This window comes from Trichosurus vulpecula, chromosome 3, assembly GCF_011100635.1.
Source record: "Trichosurus vulpecula isolate mTriVul1 chromosome 3, mTriVul1.pri, whole genome shotgun sequence".
NCBI classification, from domain to species: Eukaryota; Metazoa; Chordata; class Mammalia; order Diprotodontia; family Phalangeridae; genus Trichosurus; species Trichosurus vulpecula.
Genome location: NC_050575.1, coordinates 288,168,716 through 288,194,091, shown reverse-complemented (window position 1 = coordinate 288,194,091; position 25,376 = coordinate 288,168,716). Strand labels below are relative to the sequence as shown.

Here is a 25,376-nt window from a genome sequence, read left to right as displayed (position 1 = left end):
ATTCCACTTTCTTCTTTCTCTAATTGGCTTTGATAGTTAATCAATTAATCAGCAAACATGTGTTAAGAACTTGCTGTGGGCAAGAGAAATACAAAATAAGTCTAAGACATGAACCTATGCCTCTAGGTTCTCTAAGTCTTGCTTATTTTCTCACTTTTCTTTTTATGGGCATATTATCCATTGTGTCTGTCTTTAGCATCCAGGACTGGGGGAGGAGGAGAAGGCCTCTTTGACAGCTGGAGCTAGAACTAGGATTTTTTTTAACCTTCTGAGAAAAACAGTTGTTGGGAGGCAGCAATGACACATAGGACAGTCTGGCCACAGATACAGTCACCCCAGGAGAGAAGATGGCTACTTTCCCAAATATTCACACCCTTGCTTTTCTTGGGGATTGGGGGAGGAGCAGGTACCACAGTGACGGGGTCCTAGGAGTGATTGTGCCATAGGCAGCAGGGGAACATGAGGTAATTGAAGGAATGGTTATTGCTATGTAGAGGAATTATGTCTCCCAGGAGATGAAATATACCCCCTTGATATTGAAGCCCTAAGGCAAAGACCCATTTGTTCTCTACTAGTTAAACTTATGCTGATGGCTCATGTTCTCTCTTGACTGCTGCCCCTCCCTTGAGAAAATCTATAAGGAAGAGGTACATAGCCTTCATGGCAACATACACAACATGGCTGATAGGCACCTATCACTGGTTTCAGAGATGGCTGCATTGTCAACTGGAGTCAAAAATGGTTCAGAACCTAAGAGGACCAGTCCTAGCTAAGTAAACACTTTAATGCATGAATTAATGACAATCCAGAACCACTTATGAGTGTTATTGGTTTCTAGTAAGTCTGGAGACCTTTGGTAAGAGGAGCTATGTCATAATTAGGAAGAGCCATAGGCAGAGGAGAAATATAATTGAAGGGAGGAAGGAAGGCTGAGGGAGGAAAAGCTGCTATATTCCCTAGTGGCCTGAGGTAACCAACCAATCCACAAGATTGTTAAGCAATTGGGAATAGAGGGGAAAGGGAGGAGAAGTAAATGGATACACCAGCCTTGGTAAGGTGGCTGTAGCTTGAGTAGCAGCAGAGCAGCTGATTTGTCCAAATTGGTAAGATTTAACAGCTGTTTCAAGTGAATCAGACAGAACATCCTCTCCTGAGGGGGATGAGGTTAGTTCTCCTTATATGTATGTTTGAGTAAAATGCTATGGATAGGCAGTCTTTACCAGTGCAACTACTGAGGTGTCCCCTGGATTTGATGTAAAATTTGAACTAAATTAATTCCAGCTTTTCTTTCCTAGCTAAATTAATTCTACCTTCTGGGCCAAATCTGTTTCCAAACTGGATCCCAAATATTCTTCCTTTTAATTTGTCTTCTGTACATCAGGATTGTCAGATTTCTGTCTAGGAATGGCTTGTATATTTGGGGAACTTGACAAGGACTAACCCATATACTGTTCTCCATTCCTGGTGTACTCCTTGTGGTACCTTGTTATCACACAAAGGTCTCAGCTATGCTTTGGGAGATTTCCTCAATTTTTTGTAGCAAGGCACAGAGGAAACCTGGGACAAATTTATGCTTTCTCCTTCCCACCCCAACCCCAAGTAAACTGAGGCTGATTCTGTACTTGTAGTTGCATGGTTCCCAATAAAATATTAAATTTTGTTGTACATACCCTTTGACCCAGCAATATAACTTCTAGGGCTGTATCCCAAAGAGATCATAAAAATGGGAAAAGGACCCACATGTACAAAAATATTTATAGCAGCTCTTTTTGTGGTGGCCAAGAACTAGAAATCGAGCAGATGCCCATCAATTGGGGAATGGCTGAACAAGTTGTGGTATATGAATGTAATGGAATATTATTGTGCTATAAGAAATGATGAGCAGGTGCACTTCAGGAAAACCTGGAAAGACTTATATGAACTGATATTGAGTGAAGTGAGCAGAACCAGGAAAACATTGTACACAGTAACAGCCACATTGTGCGAGGACTGGTTTTGATTAACTTAGCCTTTCTCAGCAATGCAAGGACCTGAAACTTTTCCAAAGGACTCATGATGGAAAATGCCATCCGTATCCAGAGAAAGAACGATGGAGTCGGAATGCAGAGAGTAGCAGACTCTTTTCTCTTTTGTTTTGTTCTCTTTCTCATGGTTTCTCCCATTCGTTATAATTCTTCTATGCAACATGACTAATGTGAAAATGTGTTCAATTGGAATGTATGTGTAGAGCCCGTATTGGATTGCATGCCATCTTGGAGAGGGAGGGGGAGAAAATTTAAAACTTATGGAAGTGAATGTTGGAAACTGAAAATAAATATTAAAAATATTATATTTTGTTTAACAGATACAAAATAATAACAATAATATCTAGGATTTATATAGTGCTTTAATGTTTGTAAAGTGTTTATCTTCACAACAATTCTGGAAGGTAGGTATAATCCCTACCTTACAGATGAGGAAACCGAAGCAGACAGAGCTTAAGTGATTTGGCCAGGGTTACACAGCTGAGGCTGGATTTGAACTCAGGTCTTCCTAACTCCATGCTCCATCTACTTGAACTACCTAGTTTGCATGTTGTCTCTCCCAGTAGGCTGTGAGAGTTTTGAGAACAGAAACTGTCTTTTGACCTTCTTTGTAGCCCTAGGGCTTAGCACAGCACCTGGCACATAGTTGGCACTTTAATAAATGCTAGTTGGCTGACCTAGCTACCTCAAAACAGAAATCCTTGATTGAGTGCAAAAAAGCATGCAAATCCCCAGGGACTTATGTTCCTGCTTCTCTTGCCCAATCCCATAGGTTTCTTGATTTTTAAAGTGGGAGGGATGGTGATGGCAGGAGTTTCTACTGTCTTTCTACTTTCATGCTTTGCAGCACAGTCAGATAGTTTCTAAGATGAGGTTGTTCCTGGAAAGTCCTTTGATCACATAGAGTTGAAGGGACTTCAGAAGCCATTTAGTCCCACCCATACCTCTCCAAAGAATTGCATCTAAATCAGATTTAACAAATGGTCATCCACCCTTTGCTTCAGACCCTCTGCTAAGGAGGAACTCACTGCCTTCTTAACCAGCTCGTTCTTCTTTTCTCTCAGATCTGGATGAGGCAGTAAATTTCCTTACCCTTTGTCTTTTCTTCTGTTTGTCCCTCCTCCTGAATCACTGGGCCCTTCTTTTTTTTTTCTCATCATCACCAGGCTCATCTAAATTGGAGGAAATGGGTAGGAGAAACTGTGTATATATTCATTCAAGGTACACAGATACTTGGGGGTGGGGTTGAAGGAGAAGGAGCAGTCTGTGTACTGGCTAAAATAGTTTTCCAAAATAGATTTGACATGCTAACAACAATACTGAAGTTGTAAATATTTTGGTTCTAGTCTATTTGTCCCAGCCTTGGTTAGTGTTTTTAAGACCCACTCTTTCATTTGTATATTCTAATAGAGTATTCTTTATTAAGCCCACTTCTCAAGCCTGGAGAGGTTTTCCTGAGGCCCAGGAGGGAGACATGACTTTTAATTGGCTGAGAGATCTCTGTGCAAAGGATGTGCCATAGGAGAGCAGGGCTCTTCCTTTGCACATTCTTGAAGAAGACTCCCCATGCATCCATATTTGCACATGCTCCTCAGACTGGGTTCTCATTGACTGATCTCTTGTTGCTTTATATTTTAAGTATATCTCATATGTTAGGATGTTAATATTTCAGTATTTCTATGGGGGGGAGGGTAGGTACAATGGATAGAGCGCCAGGCCTGGAGTCAGGAAGACCTTTGGTCAAATCTAGCTTCAGATACTTACTAGCTGTGTGACCCTGGACAAGTCACTTAACCTCTGCCTCAGTTTCTTCACCTTGTAAAATGGAGGTAATAGCAGCACCTGCCTCCCAGGGTTGTTGTGAGGATCAAACGAGATAATATTGGTAAAGCACTTAGCGCAGTGCCTGGCACAGAGTAAGTGTTATATAAAAGGTTAGCTATTATTATTATTAGCTATAAGCCAAGAAAATTCACCTATCTTTGCTTTTGTTTTTATTTCCTGACATATGTCCTCTGGCCAAATGCTATTTTTCAGTACGGTTATTGTTAGGGATGGGCAGAGCACCTGAAATTGGAATCTCTCCAGAAAGTCATGCATAAGGCGCTAATGGGAAGATGCCCACAGAGAGGTAGCGAGTTTCAGCATACGCCGCCATCAAGTCTAATTTGGAATCCTTCTTTCCTCAGAACTCACACAGCACTTTGCTTACGTGAATCACATACCTTAGTACTCTCTAACTTCGTATTATTGTTATTTGTGAACATGTCCCCCTCCAGCCTAGTGTTAGACTTGAAGTCAAGAAACTTGTATTCAAATCTCACCTCAGGCACTTATTAGCTATGCGACTGTAGGTAAGACATTTAAACTTTCTGAGCCTCAGTTTCCTCATTTGAAAAATGGGCATAATTCCATTTGATTAAATATGTATTTATATTCAAGACATCATTGTTGTAGTCGTTTGTCCTTTGTTCTTGAAGAGGACCATGCCATCAGGAAGGTGATGTCATGACTTATAAGTGAGAGAGGGCTGTGCAAAGCCACCAGCCTCACTCTTTCCTCCTGAGCCATCTGGTTCCAGTGGCCAGATACATAGATCAGGACGACTGGAGATGGCCTTGGATACAGTGGGAGACATTGGCCTTTTTGAGCTAGGGTCTTTCCCAGGCCTCAGTTTGACTGAGGCAGTGCCTGTTCAGTGATTATAACTAAGTAAAAATGAGGCAAAGAATGGCTTTTTTATGTAGTGAAAAAAAATCTGGGAGGGTAAGACCCTCAGGGTTTCTGGCCAAAATAGAAACAGTTGCTATTTAACTTACTCTGAGCCATCAGAATCCAAACAACGACCAAGTAAGGCTTGGGCTGGGACCTATTGTTGGCCACACTAGCCTCTTAGCATAATGAAGTGAAAAGGGAAAGACAGTTCCTGCCCTCAGGAAGCTGTATTTGTGTTACCCATTTCACAGGGAGGTTGTGGGGAGACAAAAATCTGAAGTGCTATAAAAATGTTAATATAATTATTTAAGCTCTTTAAGGAAAGCTCTGCTCTCTCTTCCTAGTGCAATGACTTACATGTAGTAGCTATTCCAATATTTATTGAATTTGATTGAATTATCTGCATTCATATATTTCCCCATTTGCCGATGAATATCTAATTTTCTACTCGGACATAGCCATGGGCAAAAATTGGAAGTAGGTATATAATGGCCTTCCCACCTTTGGGTCCCCACATGCTGTTTTCTTCTACCAAAGCTTACTCTCAGGAAAAGTTAGAATGTCAGCTATGTTTAGTTTTAAGTGACTTTAAAGCAAGGTTTAATCTCTTTTAGGATCATTCACCTTTTAAGCTTTATCTCTGCTTTTGGAATGAAACCATTTACCTCCTCCCTTACAGACATTTTAGGCACCAGTGAGTAAGAGACAAGAGTGTATGTGTTTGGGCAGAATTGGAAGGGTTTTCCTGGTGCCTCTGAAATGATGCTCAAAAGGCAGTCACCTGTTCTTCCTATAAATATAGCCAACTCTGATGATACTTTTAGCATATATATATGTATGTATATATATGTGTGTGTGTATATATATGTATATATATGTGTATATATATATATCTGTATAATGACAAAAGTTGGTCAGTTCAATGGCAGAAAAAGGAAACACATTGAAAAAAAACATTCAAACTCATGGTAGGGGGTCCAAGATGCCCACCCTGCCTCTTCAAAGGCTCATGGTAGAAGTGTTGCTCTAATATATATGTATTCCCCCCTCCCAATTTCATCATATCCCAACTTCAACCCTACTAGCATTCCTGCAAGCAGCTTCTCTCCTGAAGACATCTGCAGTTCTAACACTGCTTTCCCCCTATCCTGAACTTCACAGAGAGCCATGGGCTAGTTCTGAGCCAAGAGTCATAGAAATTCCTGAATATATATTAGCCTTGCATCTGCCTTAGTAATTTCTCATGATTGACATTTCTATAAGAAGCCACACCACTGAATGCAGACATAGGTGCTATCTGCAAGCCATCTCTCAAAGTGTAAACTGAAACTTGTCTCTGTCCATATTGAAGCCAGGGTGCAAGAAACCTGGGTTCAAACCATTCACAAAATTTATTTATTTGACACAATGAATAATATTTGATTATTGTATTTTCCTTTTAGTTTTTTGGCATTTAACATGGATGCTATTGGTAATCTGACCTTCCTATTGAAAGCAGTCAGCTTTCGAGAAAGAGTTCTTCAACGGGGATTGGCAGCCAGAATCTACTATAAGGTAAATGTACATTGTATTGTTTTTCTTTTTGGTTTATGTGTAGGGTATAAACCTGATTATGAAAATCCTACTAACCATGATAAGGTATGAGTAAGCTGTTCCATAGCAGTGTTTTTCTTGTATTTCTTGGGCACATTGGAAAACAGAATGACACATAGCATGTGACCTTTGTTGGTTTTATATCTTAGACATTCAGAAGGCAGAGACGCTCTCCTGAAAAACATGCTTTCCATATCATCTCCTATTGTGCATCTTTGTTGTTTTTCAGTCATATCTGGTTCTTCCTGACCCTGTTTGAGTTTCTTGGCAAAGATATAGAGTGAATATTCCTTCTCCAGCTCATTTTACAGATGAGGAAACTGAGGCAAACAGGGTTAAGTGACTTGCCTAGGGTCCCACAGCTAGTAAATGTCTGCAGCCAGATTCAAACTCAGGAAAAGTTCCTGATTCCAGGCCCAGCACCCTATCTACTGTGCCACCCAGCCATCCATATAGAATCATCCACATGATGGTAATGACCCAATAGGAATAAAATTTGTTATAAGCTCCATGAGGGAAGAGACTGTTATTTTTTGTAGTCCCAGAGTATTTGGGTCTTTGGTGATTCAGCAATGCCATCTCCATTCCCAATGCAGATTGTAAACCTTACATGTAAACCATGTATGGCATGTAAGTCCACATCTCCTTATCCTGTGCCATTCTTGTTTATGTTCTTCTATAGATCCTCCATGAAGGATCCACCCAGCACACTTGGAGGCCTTCTTCTCATGTCCTCCATAATGTCTTGCACATAGAGTAGATGTATAATTTATTTTTGTTGAACGAATGGATGATCGGATTTTGTCTACATTAACAAGACTAATATTTTGAGTCTCCAGGGTCAAGTAATACAAGAGGAGGAATGTGCCCAGAATTCATTCATTCATTCATTTGCAAATATTTACTAAGCGTCAACTTTGTGCAAAATAATGAGCCAGGTTAGCCTGACTTCAGCTGAGCAGTCCTTAGGACTGTTCTCACTTAGAACACTGATCTGCAGTTTAGCAGGAATATGAGAAGGAAGCATGTCTGACTGGTAGCCCACTCAGGCCTGATCTACCAGGAAAATGTTCTACCTGTTCGAAAAATTACTGACTCCCCTTTTGTGTCCTCCCCATCCTGACAAATACGCATAGTATGTACGCATATACATGAAATGCGCACGCACGCGCACACACACACACACAAACACACACACACACACACACACCCCTCCTATTCTCAGAGGTATTTGTATTTTTAAAAGAAAGTTCTTGTTAACTTCAGTGAAGATCAAAGTGGTGACATTTCAGGCAGCTCATAAACAAATGAAATGAAAATTTAGAAAGTAGGGAGAAAAAATGCTATTAAGCAAGGAATTACTTGCCCTGTCTGACAGGCAGATGATAACTCATGAAATATCATATGTGAAACTTTGTCTTGGTGGGTTGAAAGATTGAGGCAATGAAAGGGGGAAGGAGAGAGGAGTAGGGAGAGGAAGGAAGTTGGGAGAAGATACTGCCTGACACAAGAAATCCTTCATCCATTTGCTGAAGAAGGCACACATCCTTTTCTAACACAGTAAAGCAAAATATGAAATGAGATACCTCTGGGAGGGATGACAGTGTGAAATATTCAAAGATAAGTGATTGCCGAGAGAAGATCCTTTCTTGAGAGCAGGTTTAGATAGAGAAGAGGATTATCTAGTACCTGGACTACTGGGAGGAAACAGCGGGCAAAAAGGCCCAAGACCTGGTTTTGTTTTCTTTCCAGTGTTGCTGAGGGTTGTCCCTAGCCTGGCTCTACAGCATTTCATGTCTCTTTTGTCCTTGATTCTTGGAAACATTGCTGTTAATTCCCTCTTCTAATCCTTCTTTTCACCTAGTAATATATGGAGTTGTCTATTTTCTTTTCTCAAAGTTCTGTCTGTCTTCTTTTATTCAAAGTGGATGTCTGTAACACCAATGCTGCTTGCAGCTGCTGTGGAGGTATAAGGCCAATAATACCAGCACACAGGAGGGCTGCTAGCACAGGTTCTTTGATCTGCTTTTCTAAGGAAAGCAACTTTAAGGGGTTTACAATCTCACTTTAATTAAACATACATATATCATTCACTTAGTTTAAGGGGAAAAGTCAGCGCCCTGAACTTAAGAGAAAACACAAACAGAAATTACAAGCAGAAATTATATAAACAGAGCAAATAATGCAAATCAGCAGGCAGGGCTTCTGTCTGTCCAGAGCAATACATACATAGTTACCAGAGAGAGGAGCACCAACATCTAGGTTTTCAAAGCTACCCAGAGTCTTGTCTGGCCAAATCACACCAACCCTATTCTAATGAGTGAGCCCCATAGCAAAATGCTAACCTCAGAGTATATATACTGTTTCCAATCAAGGACTCTTGATTCAAAAACTCTTGATTCAAACAAAGGCAAAACTCAATCAAAGGCACTTGATTGCCTTAGTGCTGAGAAGCACTCCAAAAGAAAAAAACAGCAAAAAGTCCCACTTTGCTTGCCATTACAATGTCTCAATTCTTACCTAAGGAAAATTCTGATAAGGACCTCAAATGATGTCTTTTCCTTGTCTGAGGGTTTTGGCATATATGCAGACCCCATCAGCTTATTTGGCTGATACAACCTTTCCCCATGGAGGATGATGCTGGGAGAGCTGCTTCCAGGAGAGAGGTGATGAGGTGTGAGGGAGGGGCTGTGGAGACACCATCGAGCCTGCCTGGACCTTTTTGAATTGGTTGCAGGGGGGTAATCACATGTTTAGGAATGAACTTTTGGGATTGGCTATGTAAACCAGAATTGTTGGCATCTTCAAGAAGGCCTGAGTCAACTTCTGCTTCTTCTTTGCTTCATTCCTCTCTGGAAGAGTTTGGTGACTATCTCTCACAGCATGACTCCTGTGAGGGGGAAAACCTCAGAGCCTTATTCCCCTCCAAGGCCATATGATCCCAGAAATGGTCCTCTGTCCTGGATCTTTTCTGTTCGGTCTTTTCTGTTCTAGGTGCAGGGAGTGAAGTCTCAGTTCATAGTCAGGAAAGTGAACTATAGGAATCTGGGAGTCATAATCCTGACTGAGTTTTATGCTTTTTTAAATGTTTTTTTTTTGTTGTTTTTAGTGCAGTATCAAGGCTTCTAGGAGGAAGAAACAATATTTGGAAGTGACCTTTGGGTCCTCAGTGGAAATAGTCACCTGGCAGTCATTGCCACATCTGGACTTGGATTCAGTGGGACCAATGAACTGAACTAAATTTTGATTCCACTAGCTCAGATACCAAGGTGGTGTCAGGGAGAGTATGCCCCAGAAGTATAGAGAGAAACGCTTGTGTTTTTCTTGCTGTATCTTTGAAGGAAATATCCCTTTGTAAAAGGTACCTGATATTAAGTGGTTAAATGGAACTGGGGTACTAACACAGGCTTGTAAAATGGGGGGGAGCATAGCCCTCAGAGGTTTGAGCCAATGGCAAAGGGAAGAGATTCTTTATAAACCTTTCAGGGTACCCTGGAACCCTGAGGGGGCAATGCAACAAGCCTGGCTGGGGGAAACAAGATCCTAGGGTACTCACTACACAGAGAATGTTAAAGCTAGAGCTCACCTAGTCCACCAGCCTTATTTGACAAACAAGGAAATTGAGATCCAAAGAGATTAAGGTTACATAACAAGTTAATCACAGAAAGACTTGGCTAGAATCAAGATCCCCTAATGCAGAGACTTTATTCAGTTCTCTTTCTACTGGAGTCACTTAAATCCTCTGGATGATTTTCCTTATCTTTAAAGCGAGGGGGTATTTGAAAAGATATCTAAATTCTCTTTTAGCTCAACAATTCTGTGATAGTATATGCCCCTCAGAGAAAAGAAGGTATTGGATTACAGTCATTTAATCAGATACTAGAGGTTATAATAACCATTTCAATTAGATAACAGCCGTGGGAGTCTCAAAAATAATCTGAAGGCATACTGAGTTTTGGCAATGCCCCAGGAAAAGTATGTGTGAGAGAGTGTATTAGGCTATAGTAAATTAGCGTTTTGTCTTTTAATAATGCTCTTTCCCCTTCTCTCCACCAGTCCAAATCTTCCTACTCATCATTCAATATTTGGCTGAAATCCTTCTTCCTCTTAAAGGTCTTCTCATCTCAAACTATCCCATGGTCCTTTTATAAATCTACACATTTATATAGGACATTCAGGTTTGCAAATCACTTTACATAGATTATCTCTGTGATGCAGATACTACAGGCAATAGTCAATAAATGTTTATTAAGTGCCTACTGCGCTAGGCACTGTGGTAAACTCTGTGTTTACAAAGAAAGGCAAAAGGACAATCCCTACCCTTCAGGTATTCACAATCTAACAAGAGAGACAACATACAAACAACTATGTACCAACAAGCTATATACAGGATAAATTGGAAATAATCATCAGAGGGAAGGAACTAGAATTAAGATGGATGAGTGAAGGCTGGGACTTTAAGGAAGACAGAAGGTAGAAATCAGAAGGGTGAGTGTTCTGTAAGGCATAAAGGACAGACAGAAAATGTCAAGAATCAAGAGATGGAATGTCTTGTTTGAGGAACAACAAGAAGGTTGGTGTCACTGGATTGTAGAGTGTATGGGTGGAATTAAGGTCTAAGAAGACTGGAAAGGGAAAGGGTCAGGGTATGAAGGATTTGGAATACCAAACAGAGCATATTATATTTGATCTTTGAGATGACAGGCAGCTGCTAGAGTTTATAGAATAAGGGGGTAACATGGTCATACCTGGACTTTAGGAAGGTCACCTTGACAGCTGAGAAGATGATGAACTGGAGTAGGGAGACATGTGGCAGAGACACAAACAAGACGGTTATTGTAATAGTTCAGGATTGAGGTGATGAGGGCCTACCCCTGGGTGGTGACAATCAGAGGAGAGAAGGGGGTATATGAGAGAAAGGTTATGAAGGTAAAATTGACAGGCTACAGCAACAGGTTGGACATAGTGGGTAAGAGATAGAATGGAGGGGCGGAGCCAAGATGGCATCTGGAAAGCAGGGACTTGCATGAGCTCCCCACCAGGTCCCTCCAAAAACCTATAAAAAATGGCTCTGAACAAATTCTAGAACTGCAGAACCCACAAAATAGCAGAGGGAAGCAGGGCTCCAGCCTGGTTTTTGCTGGATGAGGTCTGTCGCACACAGAGCTGGGAGCAGAGGGGAGCAAAGCCCAGTGTGGGTGGTGGCAGGACCAACCAGAGCAGGAGCCAAGCAGAACAGGCCCTAGGGCCCTGAATCAGTGAGCTGTGGCAGTTACCAGACTTCTCAACCCACAAACACCAAAGACAACAGAGAAGGTTAGTGGGAAATCTGCACGGGACAGAGTGGAAGGAGTTCGCCTTTCCGCCACCACCCCCAGGGACAGCGGAGGTGGTGCAGCTACAGAACTACAGCTGCAGTTGCTTCTGGCTCCAAGCCCACCTGGTGGGAGGAATTAAGTGGAGAATCAGAGCAGGAGTGCAGAGCCTGCTGAAAATCTGAGTCAGGTCCAGGTTGGCGGTTCTTAGGGAAGGGGAGGAATGCTGGTGTGGCAGAGTTGGCTGTATAGGAATAGCTCTGAAAATAACAGCACATCCCCCCAAGCTTGGAACAAAGTACTCTTTACTCTACAAGCAGTCATACCCTGATGAAAAACTCAAGGGTCAAGTAAGTTGGCTGGGAACATGGCCAGGCAGCAAAAATGCACTCAGATTCAGTCTCAGACTTTGGATTCTTTCTTTGGTGACAAAGAAGACCAAAACATACAGCCAGAAGAAGTCAACAAAGTCAAAGAGCCTACGTCAAAAGCCTCCAAGAAAAACATCAACTGGTCTCAGGCCATGGAAGAGCTCAAAAAGGATTTGGAAAAGCAAGTTAGAGAAATAGAGGAAAAATTGGGAAGAGAAATGAGAATGATGCGAAAAAAACCATGAAAAACAAGCCAATGACTTGCTAAAGGAGAACCAAAAAAATACTGAAGAAAACAACACCTTAAAAAATAGACTAACTCAAATGGCAAAAGAGCTCCAAAAAGCCAACGAGTAGAAGAATGCCTTGAAAGGCAGAATCAGCCAAATGGAAAAGGAGGTCCAAAAGACCACTGAAGAAAATACTACCTTCGAAATTAGATTGGAGCAAGGGGAAGCTAGTGACTTGATGAGAAATTGAGATACTATAAAACAGAACCAAAGGAATGAAAAAGTGGAAGACAATGTGAAATATCTCATTGGAAAAACCACTGACCTGGAAAATAGATCCAGGAGAGATAATTTAAAAATTATTGGACTACCTGAAAGCCATGATCAAAAAAAGAGCCTAGATATCATCTTTCAAGAAATTATCAAGGAGAACTGCCCTGATATTCTAGAGCTACAGGGCAAAATAGAAATTGAAAGAATCCACTGATCGCCTCCTCAAATAGATCCCAAAAAGAAATCTCCTAGGAATATTGTTGCCAAATTCCAGAGCTCCCAGATCAAGGAGAAAATACTGCAAGCAGCCAGAAAGAAACAATTTGAGTATTGTGGAAACCCAATCAGAATAACATGAGATCTAGCAGCTTCTATATTAAGGGATCAAAGGGCTTGGAATACGATATTCCAGAGGTCAGTGGAGCTAGGATTAAAATCAAGAATCACCTACCCAGCAAAACTGAGTATCATGCTGCAAGGCAAAATATAGATTTTCAATAAAATAGAGGACTTTCTCAGTGAAAAGACCAGAGCTGAATAGAAAATTTGACTTTCAAACACAAGAATCAAGAGAAGCATGAAAAGGTAAACAAGAAAGAGAAATGACAAGGAACTTACTAAAGTTGAACTGTTTTGTTTACATTCTTACTTGGAAAGATGATGTGTTTGATTCATGAGACCTCAGTATTAGGGTAGCTGAAAGGAATATGCATATATATGTGTGTGTGTATGTATACATATATATACATATATATATATGTGTGTGTGTATGTATATATGTATGTGTATATATATGGACAGAGGGCACAGGGTGAGTTGAATATGAAGGGATGATATCTAAAAAAATAAAATCAAATTAAGGGGAAAAAAAGATAGTATGGAGTCATGGATAACACCTAGGTGATGAACCTGAGGAACTTGAAGAATGTTAGTGCCTCCAGCAGTAATAGGGAGGTTTGGAAAAGGGGGAGTGTTTAGTGGGGAAATTATGAGTTTCAGTTTTGGACAATTGAGTTTAAGATGTCTATGGGACACCCAATTTGAGATGTTCAAATGCAACACTGGAGATCAGCAGAGAAATTGGGGCTGGATGAGTAGATTTGAAAATCATGAACATAGAAATGATAATGGATTGTATGGGGGATAATGAAATCACCAAGTGAAATAGTATATATTGAGCACAGAAGAGCGTCCAGGACAGAGCTCTATGGGATGCCCTGGGTTAATGGGCCTGACCCACATGAAGATCCAACAAAAGAGACTGAGAAGGAGTGATCAGATAAGTAGGAGGAGAACCAGGAGAGAGTAGTGACATAAAAAGCTAAAGAGAAGAGAATATCAAGGAGAAGAGGGTGATCGACAATGGCAAAGGCTGCAGAAAAGCCAAGAAAGATGGAGACCGAGAAAAAGCTGTTGAATCTGGCCGTCAAGAAATGGTAACTTTGAAAAGTACAATTTTAGTTGAATGATGAAGTCAGAAGCCAAACTATAGAGTTAAGAGAGTGAGAGGAAAGGAAGTGGGGGCACACATTATAACTAGTCTTCTCAAAGAGTTTAGCCACATTGGTGTCATCATTTCTTTTTTAAAAATTTTATTTTAAACTTGTCAAAAGTCAAGATGAACATTTCTGTATAAAAAGAAGAGAAGATTGTTTGTGCAAACTGAATTCTTGTTATGTACAAATTGTCTTTTTAAAAAGTATATAATTGAGGGAGGAGCCAAGGTGGCAGAGTACAGGCTGTAACTCAGCCAAACTCTTCCAACATTCCCCTCCAAACAACTTTAAAATTACACCTCAAATTGAATTCTGGAGTGGCAGAGCCAACAAAAATTTTTTTCCAGCCCAAATTGGAGGTCAGCAGGAGGGTTCTGTGACACCAGAATGGTGGTTGGCCAGCACCAGGACTTGGGGCAGCTCCAACAGTGGCTTCAGGAACTGAGTCTTAGGACACAGACAGTAGGAGGGTCATATGACTAGCCAGAAAGGGATTACAGGGGACCTTTTGCAGGCCCTGGGTTCAGGACCGTATTGCACTGCCTATATACATTTCTGGATCATAGTTCCAGGGGAAGGAAGAACACTAGCAATTATGGCCACAAGGGAACAGGGGCCAAATTCCAGAGGTCACAGGTCAAAGAGAAAATACTTCGAGCATCCAGAAATAAACCACTCAAATACTGCAAAGCCACGGTTAGTATGATACAATATAACAATCACTTCCAATGATCTTCATTTAATTTTTTGTGAGATTTGTGTTTTATTTCTAAAACTAAATGACAGACTGTGGTTTATATTTTGTATCTGTTATTCACCCTTTTCCTCTCAGTGTAGTACAACGTTCTACCCACAGCAGATACTTGGCATATACATACATAGGTGTTGATTGATACACTGTATGTTTTGCATATCATATTCATAATATACATGCATACACATTCATAGTCCTTTAGCCAATTTCAGGATAATATATGCTAGATTTGCATGATTCTTTGCATATCAAGCTAGGAAAAGTCATACGATCATAGATTTAGATTTGGAAGTGGTCTTAGAGGTCATTGAGTCCAAGCTTCTCAATTTTCAGATGAGGAAACTGAGGCTCAGGGAGATTGTAACTTGCCCAGAGTCACACAGCTAGTAAGTCCATGAGGCAGAATTTGAAGTCAGGTTTTCATAATGCCATATTCATCATTCTATCCACTACATGAGACCTAAGCAAGGTATAAAAACTGTGCTTCCTATTGGGTTGCTCTCCACTAGAGCCTTTGTGTTTTCACTCTTAACACATGTGACTTGACTTGCCACAAATGAAATTCCTATATGCCTCAGAGAATGGAATTTTCAGGCATAATATTTATGCTGTCTTCCTTCCAAGGTTGTTAAGAGGATCAAAAGAGATGATGTGTGTAAACACCATATAAATATAACTTATTATTAATCTGTGCTCTAGAGGTGAACTGGAGAGAAAAAGATGTGGAGACGTGGCCAGGGCAGGAAGGAGGAGCTGAGGAGGATGTTTGAGAATGACTTCTGTCTTCTGACACTCTCTTGGCTGACTATTGGTCCACTCAACCCCAAGTTCACTCTCTGACAGTGGTCCCAACAGATGCCAAGTGTGAGAGCACATCCTTCATCAAACCATGCTGACAAGCTCACAGTCTCAGAACTCCTTTTTAATGACTGAAAAGAAAGGGCATGAAACTACATGAAAGACTGTCATGTGGGAGCAGGATTATCTTCTTTTTTTCTTTTTGGTCCCAGAGGGCAGAGAGAGCTACCTAGGAGAGCCTGGTGAAGGTTGCAAACATATAGATGTAGGCTTGATGTCACAGAAAACTTCCTAACAATCGGAGCTGTTCAGAAGAAGAAGGGGTTGCCTCAAGAGGCAGTAGTTTCCCCCTGACTAGAGAAGAGTGGATAAAGTCTTGTTGTAGTTATTGTAGGGGATTTCTCAGCCAGGTACAACCTCTGAGGATCTTCCCACTCTGTGATTCTGCAAACTCATGTTTAAGAAACTGGAGCACCATTCCATCCCACCTCAAGCCCCATCCACAGACCCTTGTGGTTGGCTATAATAAGGAAGAATTCAGTATCCCTAGGAAGCAAGGAGACATTGGGCTCAATGGCTTATATCCTTGTAGTTTTTTCACTGACCCTACTAGAAAGATGTATTGAGCACATTGGTTGGCAGCAGTGGGCAAGACCATAGACTTGGAGTCAGGAAGACCCGAGTTCAAATATGGCCTCAGACACTTAGTAGCTGTGTCACCCTGGGCAAGTCACTTAACTGAGGTCTGCCTCAGTTCCCCATTTGTAAATGAGGACAATAATAAGGCCTACCTCCCAGGGTTGTCGTGCAGGTAAAGTGAGATTATGAAGCACTTATCGATGTTAGTTATCATTATTATCACCATTGTTATTCTTATCTTGGTTTTGTGTGTTCAAAACATTCAGCGCTCCTATTCGGTGCAAGCTTTCCACTCTGATCCCTGGAAGAAGTTAAACTTCAGAGCTTCAAGTGTGTTTCCTCACCTGTTCTATGTCCTGTACACCATCTGAGGGGCTATAGAGTTTTAGGGAACCAGTATCATGGGGCCTAATTTCTTTCATATGTGAAAAAAGACATTATTCTCTGTCTTCTGTCAGCTTTAGCCAGTCAACAAGCGCAGGCGGATGCAGGAACCACAGTGTACAGCTCAATGTAAAGATCCCATAATTGAAATGAGAGCTTTCTGGCTGACCTTCCTCTGAAGGCATTACCTTTAGAGTCTGTAAAATCTATTTAAGTACATCTTGCTTTTTCCTTCTTTGACCCTTCCATCAGCCCACGGGGTTTGGAGGAACTTGTAAAATGAGGAAGCTGTTGAGAAAAATAAAGGGGGGGGGAAGGATAGCAGTTATTTTGTTTGTTTTCGTTGTGTGTCTGATAGTGATTACGATCAGAACCTCTCTTATTTGGGTAAAGTTAAATGAATACTCAAAGCTGAAAGAGAAAGAATCATCAGATAATATTTTTCTGTTTTGAAAGTCTACGTGATGAAAAACAGAGCATTTTACTTGACATAGCAGAAGGGAGGGAGAGGAGAGGGAAAATTAGGAAGTAATATACTCAATTATAGAAACCTTTTGCCAAGATCATATTTACTCGTGTTCTGACAACTTCAGTTATGCCTTGGGGGAGGAAAGAAAGTTCAGAAACAAGTTCTATGAGACATGTGCAGATTTCCCATTCCAGGTATACTAGAGCTATAATGATTAATGGTTAACTAATACATTAATTTCTTATCCAGAAATAGACTACCTCCTTGGAGAGGGAAAGGAAAAGTTTCAGAGTGCCAGGACACAGAGCAGAGAGACCAATAAGGGGAGGAAGGTAATAGAGAAGAATAATATGGCACTGACCCAATCCATTAGATAAAAGGTCAGTTTGAGGTGGAATTAAGGGCTTTTGTGGAAGGTTGGACACCTAATATTGTCTGACTTCACCATATTCTCCCATTCCTCTTCCATCTTTTCCCCTGCCCAAGCTCCACTTAATGGCTGTATTTTGGGCCCTCCTGTGAATGTCAATGGTAAGTAACTGTTTCTCTTTTGAACAGCAACCTTGAGTGTCCTCCCCTTCCAGCTTGATTTTTTTTTCTTTTTTTGCTAATTAAAGAGGCCATCCCTTGACTCACTTCTTAAACAGGCCTTTTCACTGAATAGGCATTACCTTACTCTAAGTGAGTACATGAAAAGGCCTTAGCCTAAAAGGGCCAGGGTCTCCCATTGCATCCTGGGTCATCTCCAGTCATCCTGATGAATATCTGGTCACTGGATCCAGATGGCTCTGGAGGAGAAAGTGAGGCTGGTGACCTCGCACAGCCTTCCCTCACTCAAATCAAAGTCAACTGCAAGTGCAATCATCATCCCAATGTCATGGTCCTCTTTGAAAATGAAAGACAAACACAACAACAACAAATTCCCCCTTTACTCCACATTCCCATTTGTTTTCCCCATTCCCTAAATTTGTGTTTCTCTTTCCTTGAATCCCCATTCATTTATTCTCTGGTTCTGTACATTTAATTCTCCCCTCTTCTGTGCTTCCCTGTGACTATCAAGGGCCCTGCCATCATCCCATTTCCTTCAGGCTTGGAACACCAATGTTATCCTTCTGCCCTCACTCTCTCTTCCCTCTCACATCCAATCTATTGCCAGGTCCTATTGTTTCTACCTTTACAACATCTCTCCTATGTACTCCGTTCTCTCCTCTAACTCAGTCGCCATTCCAGTACAGGTCCGCATCCCCTCACACCTGGACTCTTGCAATGGCCTCCTGGGTAGGTCTGCTTGCTTCCAGTGTATACCAATTCCAGTCTATCCTCCACTGAGCTGCCAAATTAATCTTCCTAAAATGCAGATCTGATTATGTCAGTACCCATCCCACACTAAATAAACTTCACTTGCTCCCCTTAATACCTTTAGGATCAATTATGAAATCCTCTATTTGGTTTTTATGGCCTTTCACAACGTTCTTACCTTTGCAATCTTTTTCTCATCCATATACTCTGTTGTTCTTAAGTAATTTTTCAATCATGTCTGACTGTGACACTATTTAGGATTTTCTTAGCAGAGATACTAGAGTGGTTTGCCATTTCCTTCTCCAGTTCAACTTACAGATGGGGAAACTGAGGCAGAAAAGGTTAAGTGACTTGCCCAAGGTCACACAGCTAGTTAAGTATCTGAGGCCGGACTTGAACTCAGGAAGATGAGTCTTCCAAACTCTGGTCCCAGGACCTTATTCACTATGCCACCTAGTTGCCTGATCCATGTACTCTACAATCCAGGGAGACTGATGTTGCTGTTTAATTTCAAAACACTCTGTCTCTCAGTTCTGTGCCTTTTCATTGGCTGTCCCCTCTGCCTGGACCGCTCTCCTCCTAGTCTCTGCCTCCTGACTTCCCTAGCTTTCTTCAAGGCTCTACCTTCTTCAAGAGGCTTTCCCCAGTCCCTTATAGCCTTCTGTCAAAGATTACCTTCCACTTTATCCTGTGAATGTCTTACATGTTTTCATGTTGTCTCTCCCATTAGACTGTGAGCTCTTTGAAGACAGGTACTATTTTTGGCCCTTTGTATCCTCGGTGATTAGTATAGTGCCTGGCACATAGTAAATTCTTAATGAATGTTTGTTTACTTGACTTCACTCAATTCACATTTTACACAGAACAAACTGTAAAATGCTGGCATAGAAAGGGATCTTAAAGATTGTTTTGACCCATTGTCACCATTTTAGAGATAAAGGAAGCTGAGGACCAGAGTGCAGTTGTTAGTGTCAGAACCAGGACTAAAACCAAACTGTTCTCCCTCTTAAGCTAGTAGTCTTTCTTTTACACTGGGCTTTTCTTTCCCTCTTGTCTTTATTCCCATCTTGCTACACAATGGGAAGGGAGTATCACATAGGGCGAATGAGAGAACCCTGATGGTAGCTTTCATAATCTGGGGAAAGGACTCCACCGGAATTGGGGATAAGGGGAATGAAGGGTAGGAGCTGGAGCTTCAGAGAATCAGGAAGCTGTGGATTTGGAGGCTTCCTGGTGGTGTAAATCAAGGCTACATGCCTCCATCCTTGGTTGACTTCCCACTCCCCTTCCTGTTTTTTTCTTCTTTGAGGGATTGATCCATCTGATTCACTTTCTGCTTCCACCATTTGTCCCATTTATCCAGGATGAATAGGGTATTTGTCCCATCTATCCAGGTAGGTGGTGAAGTAGATAGTACACTGGGCCTGGAGTTAGAAAGGTTTGCTTTCAAATCTGGCCCCGGGTACTGACTAGCTGTGTGAGTCAGGACAAGTTATGTAACCTCCGTTTACCTCAGCTCCCTCATCTGTAAAATGGAAGTAACAATAGCACCTCCCTCCCGGACTGTCATAAGGATCAAGTGAAATATTTGTAGTGCTTTGCAGACTTTGAAGATGTATAGAAATGCTGGATATGTCGTCGTCATCATCATCACATCACCAGGATCTCTGGCCTTCCTTGGCCTAGTGTACAGCAGAAATGTGTAGTCTCGTAGATTTTCACATATACTTCCCCACAGGAGTCACGAGCTTTTTCAAAATTTTTTGAGAATTTTAGATATACCAGAATTACATCTGCCACATCTGCACTGCTCCGTGATCAAAAATGATCTTGGATCTGGTCTGGAAGGTTCTGCAAGGCCCCACAGCCTGAGCCATCTTCAGAGAGGAACATCTGGGGGACCATTGCCGTAGGCTTTTTAAGAAGTCTATTGTGTTTTTAATGGAGCCACTTGACTACATTGTCAAACCCAAATCTCTGTGGCTTTCACTGAGTGACCATTAATAGCCCCTGTGGCCTATTGTTTAGATTTAGATGGCTCCAATGAGTGTAAATAGCAATTATTTTCTGTTCTGGCCAGATCCTCCAAGGGTCTCCCTCCCCTCCCAGATTGGGAGCGGTTTTGTGATGGTAAATTGGGCCACCTTTTGTCTCAGTTCTTACCTAGCCCTTAGTCGTTGAATGGGCATGGCTTCTGACAAACTGAGACCAGGGAAAGACCTTAATTTGGAAAGGCCAAGGTCACCCCTGCGTCCTGGGTGTAACGGCAACCATGCTGGCATACCTGGGATGGCTGCTAACACAGGTTCTTAAATCTGCTTTTCTAGGAAAGATAGCTGTTTAAGGGGTCAACAATCTTTTTAAAAATTATATTCACTATTTCAGGGGAAGAGTCAGCACCCTGAACTTCAGGGAAAATGCAAACAGAGAAATAAAGATCAACAGACAAGGCTCTACTGCCTGAATCAAAGCAATATTGCTATACACTTTTATACATCCCTGGATATAGAGAGCCTTTACCTCTGAGCAGTTGGGGAGCTCTGAACATATGGTCACTCAAGAGTCTTGACCAGGGAATCACAAGGTCCTTCCCATAAGTGAGCCTCCAAAGCAAAACCTTACCTCAGAGTATATATACACTTCTGATTGATAGGCTCAGAGCCAGAAGGCATCACAATATTCCTGACTCAGTGCCTAATTAGCTTAGTACCAACAGGTATGAAAGCCTTCCTATAAGTGAGCCTCCCCCTAAGCAAGTTTCCCTTAATGGGCTCCATGTGAGGCCTATTATGGGCAGGGAAGATCTTATACCCCATTAACCTTACACTGGGCCATCACCAGTCATCTTAACCTTTGTCTTGCCACTGGACTATGAGGAGACTATGGAGGAGAAGGAGAGGCTGGTGACTCTGCACAGCTCTGTCTCACTCAAATACAATTCATGTGCAAATCAAGAAATCATCCTAGTGATGTCACTGGTCCTCTTCTAGAACTAAGGACCAACAATAAGCATCTATAAGGCTTCTCGACTTGACTTTTACTCTGCAATACAAACACTCTTCATGCATATGCCTCTCTGCTTTGTACCTTGCTGCCCAAAATTAGTCATCATAGGGTTAGTCAACAACAAAGCCATCTTTGTTATTACATCTTTTGAGAAATCTTCCACAATTCCAATACAAGCACGTGAAAGCTTTTGTTGGAGGGGAGCCTCTAAGGTGGAACTTTCTCTGCTGAATCAAATGCTTTCTTATATTCAACAAACAATAATCTTGGTTTAATGTATAAACCCATGCTAGAGAAAATTAATACTTAAAGAATACTGGTTCTGTTTTTGTGATAATTTTATTATGTAATTGAAAGGAATAACAAGTTGTGCATAGTAGATTTGTAATTTCATGTGCAACCATTTTAAAAATTATACTGTTATGTAAATGCTTATTTTATTCCATAAATTAAAAATAAAATAAAATAGAAGAATACCTGTACTCCATATACAACTGGATGGGCAGACCATAGAGCTGACCCATCAGTACAATATTTTGGGTCAACAGAGCCAAAGGATACCAAAGAGCAGGCAGGTGAGTGGCATAGTGGACATAGTACTAGGCCTGGAGTCAGAAGGACCTGAGTTCAAATGTGGCCTCAGACACGTATTAGCTGTGTGACCTTCTACAAGTCAATCTCTATTTGCCTCAGTTTCCTTAACTGTGAAAGAGATGGTAGCACTTACATCCCAGGATTGTTGTGAGGATCAGATGAGATGATATTTGTAAAGCAGTTAGCACAGTGCCTGACACACAGTAGTTGCTATATACATGCTAGCTATTATTATCATCTCTATTATAAATAATAATAAACTTTTTTTTTACGTTTATAAACATTTGGAATTTTATTTAAAAAAAAAACATCACAACCATTAACATTGTTACAGTTAGTTCTCCTCCCGGGTCTCCACACAATGATATTTGAGCACGCTCACAACAATGGTTTCTCATTGGTTTATTAGTCTTCGTTAAACAACTATCTTAAAAGAAGGAAAAGAAACTCAGGGCACTACCATTTAACTTGTTTTAATGTTTCTCCACAGATGGTGAAAAATACTAAAGTACAGACAAGGAATAATCATAATGTTGTGGCCAACATTATAAATATGGAATTATAAATTTAAAACATTTTCTGGTTTAAAAAATAAATCTGGTAGTAAATGCAGCTCTGCGGGGTTTCTGCGTCTAGTAGGGCCAGTCTCTGCGCTCCTGACGGTGCTCGCCTTTATCCATTTTTCCGGGTCCTCCACGCCCGCCTCTTCTGCCTCCCATCTGCTCCATGAGAGGCCCAGGAGGACCTCCAGATCCTCTTCTTCTTCCACCACCAAAGCCTCCTCGATCCATTCCTCTGCCTCCCCGGAAGCAGCCTCTGTCTCCACCTCGGCCTCCTCTGAACAGGCCGCCAGGCCCTCCACGGTCCATGAGGCCACCTCTGCCACCCCTCATGCCACCAGGGCCGCCTCTGCCATGATCGCCACCTGGAGGTGGAAAGGGCGGTGGAAGAAATCCCTCTGGCTTAGGGGCCTTACACTGATTACACTCTGTTCTCCAGGCAAAATTCTGGTTTCCACAGCCTGGATTAGGGCACTGCCGATCTCCTGCTCTGTGCTGGACATTTCCTCCTCCTGAAGGGTTTCCTCGGGAACCCCTGGGTCCTCTTGGTGGAAAACCTCCCCCGTCTCCTCCTCTGCCTCCCATTCGACCCATGGGACCTCCTGGCCCCCCTGGCCCTCCAGGACCTCCTCAGAGAGGAGGGGGCATCCCTCTGCCTTCACGGGGTGGCATGCCACCTCGCATGCTGTTCATTGGAGGTTTCTTCCGAGCAAGAGACACCTTGAGTTTGCTCCCTTGGAAGTCTTTCCCATCAAACCGTTCTACTGCAGCCTTTGCAGTAGGTGGGTCGTCGTAGGATACTGTGGCATCTCCTTTTGGTTTTCCGGTTTCCTTGTCTAAGTAAATGTTTATCATCGGTTGCCCAGTCCTTTTGTTCATCTTGACAACCCCACACTGTTTGAAAAAGTCTGCCAGCTCATCAACAGTCACATTTTCATTCAGCCCCTGTACATAAATTGCACTGTTTTCCAAGTCTTCATCTGGATCTACAGGTGGCCCTAAGTCAAGGTCTGGTTCTTCTTCCATAGGTCCACCAGGCTTATTGAAGCCACCTCACTCTCCAGCGCTGCCCATTCCACCGTGTCCTCCTCTTCCTCCTCCCCGCCCACCTCTGCTCATGCCTCCACGATCAAATCCCCCTCTTCCCCTGCCCCGGTTATCAGGGCCACTCATGCTCCAGTTTTCTCCAGGTCCGGAAAAGCCTCCAGACTCCTGCCCATATACACCCATGCTACTGGGATGGTCCTGCCGGAACGCACTCTGCTGCCCGTAGCTGCTGCTCTGCTGGCTATATTGACTTGGAGCCTGGCTGTAGGATCCAGTTTGGGGGTGATAACTAGTGGGGGGCTGCTGCCCATAGCTGCTCTGTTGACCATAGCTACTCTGCTGTCCATAGCTGCTCTGCTGCCCATAGGTATTCTGCTGGGAATAACTGCTCTGATCATAACTAGTCGGCTGGGTAGAGGAATAGCTGGTTGGAGGATAGGATGGCGGTGCGGTGACTGGCTGCATGGGGTAGCTGCCGGGCACCTGTGGGTAACTGTAGTTGCTTTGTCCATATCCTAGGCTGGGCTGGCTGTAGCCTGCTGTACTAGATTGAGGCTGGCTAGTCTCAGCGGGCTTGCTACCATCCTGGGGTCTGGCAGGTGCGGCGGTTGCTGGTTGCTGCTCGTAGGTGGGATAAGCAGGCTGGGTGCCATATGCAGACTGTGCTGCATAGGATGCCTGGGTGGTCGTAACTGTAGCAGTGGTGGTATCATAGGCTCCCGTCCCATATCCTTGGACAGGCTGACTGTAAGCTTGAGGTGCAGTTGGTGTAGTATAACCTGTTGGAGGCTGTCCGTAAGAGGTTGCATATGCGGTCTGCCCATATGTCGCAGTTGTCTGAGCCTGTGTGTAGCTGACATCAGTAGGTTGCCCGTAGGTTCCATAACTTTGTTGCCCATATGCCTGGGTGGTCTGTGCATATCCTTGAGCTGGCTGGGCTGCATAAGCACTGTAGCCCTGCTGGGCTGCAGCTTGAATGTAGGTACTATAGTCCGTGGACGCCATTTTCTCTCCTTCCTGCTCCTCGTTCTCTCAATGTCCGTCTCTCTCTCTCCCTCGGTCACTTGCCCTCTCGGCGCCGCACTGCCAAATAATAATAAACTTAATGAGAGGAAGAAGATGGGCTAGATTACCTCTTTTAAATTGTGCTATGTTTATAATGACTCCAAACTTCTCTATAAAACAAAATCCCATCTTTTTAACATCAGTGTTCTTCTGGTTATGTTGTATGACTTCAAATTATCAGTCTCAGAAATGTTTGGGTTACTGGTCACTGAACAAGGGATGGAGAGATGCGTGGTAGATTTGAGTAGATTGTAGAATATCATCAGTGAAAGAGTTCCTGGAATAAGTATCCTAAATGATATTATCAAATTAACATAAGACTAGGAAAGGAAATGGGCCAGTCATGTGGCATGCAACCTCTGTGCTCCATTGATCAAGAGATCTAGAAAAACCAGCCACCCACCCACTGGGTGAACGCCTTATGTAGAATTTCCAGAAGAAGATGGACATTCATTGAACAGAAAGAGCAGGTATAGGATAGATTATAATTTGCACCACTGGAGAGGGTATCCACATGGATAACAGCCTATAAATTCATTGAAGTGTTAGAAATGATAAAAAAAAAGACCAGAATACAGACTGGGAGAGAGAGATTTACTTACTTTGCTGCCCCTCTCCCACCCCTTCTCCACAAAACCCCTTTTCTACTTTTACTTCTTTTGTCTGTGGGTAAAGACAGAGATACCCTCATGATATAGTGAGTTGAGGGCTCAATAAAAGACCACATCTACATCTCAGAAGATA

General features: G+C 42.3%; 1 protein-coding gene and 1 pseudogene across 1 annotated transcript in view; one reads left to right on the top strand and one right to left on the bottom strand.

The window, feature by feature from the left end:
• Nucleotides 1-25,376, top strand: part of ACOXL (acyl-CoA oxidase like) — a 531,229-nt gene that overhangs the window by 371,634 nt on the left and 134,219 nt on the right. The window contains exon 15 of the mRNA XM_036753019.1: nt 6,182-6,293. Coding sequence (XP_036608914.1) covers nt 6,182-6,293 — 112 coding nt within the window. The remainder of the gene's footprint in view (nt 1-6,181; nt 6,294-25,376) is intronic.
• LOC118845000 lies at nt 22,348-24,585 on the bottom strand (annotated as a pseudogene).